The 6,000-nt window shown below is 49.0% G+C and overlaps 1 protein-coding gene across 3 annotated transcripts in view; it reads right to left on the minus strand.

Moving 5' to 3' along the window:
- Nucleotides 1-6,000, minus strand: part of ABL2 (ABL proto-oncogene 2, non-receptor tyrosine kinase) — a 33,478-nt gene that overhangs the window by 16,108 nt on the left and 11,370 nt on the right. For all 3 annotated transcript variants that reach the window (XM_019530911.1, XM_019530910.1, XM_019530909.1), the window contains exons 6-7: nt 4,989-5,166; nt 365-549 (exon numbers count right to left, since the gene is read on the minus strand). In XM_019530911.1, the coding sequence (XP_019386456.1) occupies nt 365-549; nt 4,989-5,166 (363 nt within the window). The remainder of the gene's footprint in view (nt 1-364; nt 550-4,988; nt 5,167-6,000) is intronic.

The following is a 6,000-nucleotide window of genomic DNA, read 5'->3' on the forward strand; positions in this document are numbered from 1 at the left end:
CCTTGGGACAGGAAGAACACAACAGCAGCAACTCTAGCAATAGCAGACAGGTGGGCAAAAGGGGTAGGGGCGAATGTGACAGAACACGCCTCTGTGTCAGACAGAGCGCGGGGTGGAATTTTTATCTTCTTTTGGGATTTAAAGTACCTGGCTACTGATCCTGTCATATGGTCAAAAAAGGGAGCTGTGGCCATGCCACCACCTCCTCCGTATCCGCCCATGAATATACATGCTAGGAAAAGTCAGGGTGTTGTGATGGGTGACCTGGTCTGATATCAGCAGACATCCTCTTCCTCAAACTCCCTTTATCAGGTGTTATAAGCGCTCTGGGCTACCACAGATGAGGGCTTTGAACACATCTTACCCCAAACATCTGATTTAATTGAGAAGGTGTTATAAGCCAGGCTCTCAGGAGCTGTCCATTTGATAGGAAACTTAGCTCCAGCATGAGCTGTATAGGTATCTCCAGTCATCAATCGACTCAAGCCAAAATCGGCCACCTTCACCACATGATTTTCTCCTACCAAGCAGTTCCGAGCTGCTAGGTCCCTGTGTGAGAAGAAATGCACAGTTAGAGTTGCTTTCTCAAGCACTACCTGAAATTTTTATCCCAGTGCATGCACTGTTTATGCCTTGAATTAGATTCTCCTTCCACCCAAACTACTGAGCCACAACAAATGTCCATAGCTAGAGCACTACATTTCCCATTTGGTTCAGGCATGCTATTAATACCACCATATAGTACCTAGAAGTGTTTGACACTCATTGTAATACAAACTACAGTCAAAGACCTGATGATAAATTTTATGCCGGGATGAAAAGAATTAACAAAATAGAAAGAGTAGGAAAAAAAAGAGCAATTCTGTTGCAAAGAACTCAGAAAACCCACAATAGGTCCAAATGTTTTTGACACCTGGAGAAATGTAGGCAGCAGAGTCCCCCAAGGCTCTGTCCTGGGACCAGTACTATTCAATATTTTTGTTAATGACTTGGACGAGGGAGTAGTAAGCACCCTGGCCAAGTTTGCTGACAACAAAACTATGGGGGGAGGGGAGGAGGTAAACATGCTAGAGGGCAAGGAGCAAATCCAAGTGGATTTGGACAGGCTGGGGAGGTGGGCAGAACAGAATAGGATGCAGTTTAACACGGGTAAGTGGCATGCGTTGCATCTGGGGAGGAAGAATCATCAGCACTCCTACAGTCTGGGAGGGACCATTCTAAGCAGCACAACTGCGGAAAGGGACCTTGGAGTCATGTTCATTTTGGAGTCTATTATGAGTCACCAGTGTGATGAGGTAATACATAAAGCTAACTGCACTCTTTCTTGCATAAGTAGGTGCATCACAAACAGGTCTAGGGAGGTGATACTTCCCCTTTATGCAGCATTGGTCAGGCTGCAGCTGGAGTACTACATCCAGTTTTGGTTGCTGCACTTCAGGAGGGATATGGATAACCTGGAAAGGGTTCAGAGGAGGGCCACCTGTCTGGTTAAAGGCCTAGAGAAAAAACCCTATGTGGGCCAATTGGGAGACCTGAACCTCTTTAGCCTCCACAAGAGGAGGCTGAGAGGTGGTAATCTTGCAGCCACCTACAAACTCATTGTGGGGGTCAGCAGAAAGTGAGGGATACGATGTTTACCAGGGTGACAGTCGGGGATAACTAGAAACAATGGACACAAGTTAAAAGAGAGCAAATTCAGGCTGGACATCAGGAAAAAGTTCTTTATAGTGAAGGTCGCCAAAATATGGACTAGGCTTCCAAGGGAGGTGGTGCTGTCCCTTTCCTTGGAAATATTCAAAAGAAGATTGGACAGACACCTGTCTGGGGTCATTTGACCCCAACGCTCTTTTCTGCCCAGGGCATGGGGTCGGACTCGATGATCTAATAGGTCCCTTCCGACCCCAATAACTATGAAACTATGAATCCCATTTGAAATTTGAGTTGAGTTTATCTTGTGAATCAGGTACAGGTGTTTGTTCACCTACCAATATTAATACTGAGCGACACCTTGCAGAACACTTAAGGATCTCATGACACCGGAAGGTGCTACAGCACCCTGGTTGAGAATGACTTGCCTAATGTATGTTCACTTCTTACCCTGAGAAGGACCCAAGATTTGATGTCCTTTCAGCATCAGTAATCACTAAATCAGTTGCATGTACTAATTCCACCAGGATCCGTTGGAACACATTTTTCACCTAAATCCAGGAGTCCTCAGCTTCAAAAAGACTATTTTGAAGACAAATTCAGCAACTGAGGGGTCTGAAAATAAACCCGGAGGAATCTCTTTTCTCACAGAATAGGTAGAGACAAAATAATCTCCCACTGTCTATCCATGACTTGGAGAAACCACAACTGAGATTGATGGGGCAGTTCAGAATCTAGGGCTCTTCCTTTAGCTTCCATTAAAACCATCAGTAAGAGTGTTACAATGACAATGGTTCTGAGTTTATCGGGAATACGATAAATTCAGCTCTTGACAATCCCTATGAAGAATAGCAGCCTTGTCACATTGTCTTTACTAAGGGTCAGCAACCTACAGCCAGCCTGGGCAGGCAGAGGGGACAAACAGTGGCAGGGGCAGCTGAGTCCCAGCACTGGCCTTCCTTTGACTCAAGCTGGGTCCTTCTGGGCCACTGCCAGAATTATTGCTGACTGCTGGTTTTGATCCAACTAGAACAGGCAATTTCTTTACACCTTCCCTCAGTATCAGGGGTGGGCAATTATTTTGGCTGGAGGGCAGCTTAATGAATTTTGGTGAGCTGCTGAGGGCGGCAGGTGCAGGTGCCCCACCCCCGGTTGCCATCTTGGGACCAAATGTCCCACCCCCTCTGCCACTGGAAGTCCCTCCCCTTGTCCCTGTAAGGGCTCCTGGGGGTGGGGGAGGGGTTACCACCTTGGAACCAGAAGAAAAAACAAATCACACACTAAAAGTCAAACATCTACTATAAACATATTTTGATTTCAAAAAATATTTTTGTCCCGATTTATGTGTTTGCACAGTTTATGTAGAGGTGATTCCATAATATGTCAAAAATAGTCTTACTTTTGTGTGGGTGGTGGTGTGTGGGGGAGCGTGTGGGATGCAGTTCTGGGGGGTGAGTGCGTGTATATGGTGGGGTATGTGTGTGGGTGGGGGTGTGGCAGTGTGTGTGTGGGGGGGAGGGTGAGACATGTAGGAGGCTTGTGGGAGTGGTATAGACAGGATGTGGGCGTGTATAGGGTTTGTGGGGTGTGAGGGAGGGTGGGGCCATGTGGGGACTCCCCCCCACCACAGCACACAGCCCCTGCTGCTGGCAGTGGGTCCTCAGGGTGCTCATGGCCCATGCAGATGCAACCACCCAGCAGCACACAGTTCCAGCCCGTTCCAGGACCTGCATGTGGTGACAAGTGGAGGCAGGCTACCTCATGTGCAGCTCCTGGTACCCATGTACCACTGGGGTAAGCTCTGCACAAAGGAACCAACTGTCTTCCCCACTCCCTGCCATGATGTGCAGATGACAGGACTCTGCGAGAAAGCAGGAAATGTGGCTCTCTGCCACTTTTGGCAGAGTCCCATGAACTACACATGGCAGCAGGAGGCAGGGAAGGCAGCCAGCTCCATCATGTGGAGCTTCCCCCTGCTGGTGCGTAAGTCCCCGGAGCTGCATGAGAGCCCCATGCAATAGAGGTAGGTGGGCCTGGCTCCATTTCTTGCCGCCATGTGAAGCTCCCAAAAGTGGCCAGAGCTGTGTGCTGCTGGGCAGCTACACCTGTGCACACCATGAGCACCCCGAGGGCCTGCCACCTGCTGCTGCCACCAGCAGCAGCTTTAAGCCATGGTGGGGGGATGTGGGGGAATCCCCACACTCCTTACCCCACAAATCCCACACACCCATGCCCTGCCCACCCAAGCTTCACGCTCCTGCAGCCCCACTAGGCACAGGCCCTGGGCTCCATTCCCACCCAGCTGCAGCTTCCCTGCCTGATGCCCAGAATGAGCGCTGCAGCAGCAGGAACAAAGGAGGAGCCACTGGAGGCCAGGGAAGCAGAGCAGGTCCCCAGCAGCTGCAGCAGGGTAATGACCCCACCCAGAAGCTTCAGACCAGGCTGGGGCCCTCCTATGTAGGAAGGTGGGAGTTAAGTGTCCTGGGTGGGTGGGGTAAAATGAATTGGTGGGCTCCTGCAGGCTGGATCCAGACCTCTGGACTATTTTGCCCATCCCTACTCACTATAAAAGTTATAACAGCTTAATTTTTCCGTTTCCAGACTAGAATGAGTAAAATGTTGTTTTGGGTCTGTTCTGAAAAAGAGCTGTTAAGAAGAGTACTTAAAGTCAAAGAAGAGGTGAAAAAAGGCCAGAGATGCCAGCAAATATTACACATAGCTCAACCCTGCCCTCATTCACAATACCCTCCTGAATCAGGCTGTCCAACTGGTGGGCTGCAGACTGCATGTGCCCCTCTGCCCATGCCAAGGGGTTAAATTTCAGCCCACAGACTCCTGGTCTGGGCATTTCTCCCCATCACTGTCCCGCTAGCTGCTGCTGCTGCTCTGCTCTCTGGGCTCCCCCTCCCTCCTCCAGGCTCTGCTGTCTGTTCCTATCCCTGGGTGCATGTGTGGGGTAGAGGGTAGCATGGCCAAGGAACTCAGGGGGACCCAGGGCCTCACTGCAGTACAAGTGGGGGAAGTCCCATCACATGGTACAGAACAGGAATGTTGATGCAGTGCAGGAGAAGGGGTGAAGCAGGGAAGGGTACACCCAATGCAGTACATACAACACGCAGCCTGAGGGGCATGCAGCTCATGACAGGGGGCCTCTGGCTGGCCATTCAAAAGTTGGATGGGCTGCTCTAGGATAACATCCAAACTAAAACAGCCTGTAGAGGATCCCCACTTCAAATCACATTTCTAAATTTATGAGAAATTCTCCACAAAGATACCATATTTTAAGAGGCAACCTTCCCCTCCCCTTTCACTGCAACACAGTGTAATGTTATTTCACCCACCTGTGGATAAAATTCTTCTTTTCCAAATATTCCATAGCAGAGGAGATCTGGGTGGCCATGTAGAGCAGCACAACAGCGCTTACCTCCTCCCGGTTGCATTCCCGTAGATAGTCCAGCAGGTTCCCATATGGCATGTATTCTGTTACAATGTAAAAGGGTGGCTCCAGCGTACACACACCTGGTAGCAGGGAACAGAGAATTAACATTTACATTCACCTCAGTCCTAGTTTATCAAATATCTTTGTAGGATTCTATTTCCATTTATTTTTGATTTTCTGTAACAGCAGCATACTCCAATCAGCAAGATGAATTAGGAAGTTATAATTATTTCTTTTCCAGGGCAGGGTTGGGTAGAGATGCATCATTTCATAATGGAGCACACGGCAGTTGAAATTATTGGAGTGCTTCACATTCCCAATACTTTTTCCTTTCATCCTACTCTTAGCTTTATTTAAAAAAACAGCATGAGTCCAGGTGCAACAGCAGATGGGAATATACACTGATGAAGATTTGGAATCTAATGTCTAGGAAGAACCTTTGAAAATGGAAAATTAACAGCTATGCAGACTATGCAGCAGTAGTCATCTTACTATGTACATGATACCAGCGAGATCAGCTGGGCATTGCCAAGCTGCAAAGCCTTCGAGATTTCTTCTATCCACATTTTGATTGAACATGACCTTGCCTTCATTCCCTACTAGGGCAGTACGGAGCTTTGGTAATCGGTAAGATTCAGAGGAGATTCGGCCTGATTTGGGAGCCAAATCTCCAAATCAGAATCGAATCACGATGCCCATTAAAAGGTCCAAATTGATTCAAAAGCCTCCAAATTAATTCAGAGATTCGGGAGGTCCACGCTTGCTGCGGCAGGGAGCTCAACCCAGGCTCCATGCCAGTAAGTAGGGGGCAGGAGGCTGGAGGGGACCATGGGGGAGGATCCCCCCCCAGCCCCCACTGCCCTCACCATGGCTGCCCCGTCCAGCCCTGGCAAGCAAGCAAGCAAGCAAGCAAG

The sequence above is a fragment of the Crocodylus porosus genome, unplaced genomic scaffold (genome assembly GCF_001723895.1).
Source record: "Crocodylus porosus isolate Cpor-Errol unplaced genomic scaffold, CroPor_comp1, whole genome shotgun sequence".
Lineage (NCBI taxonomy): Eukaryota > Metazoa > Chordata > Crocodylia > Crocodylidae > Crocodylus > Crocodylus porosus.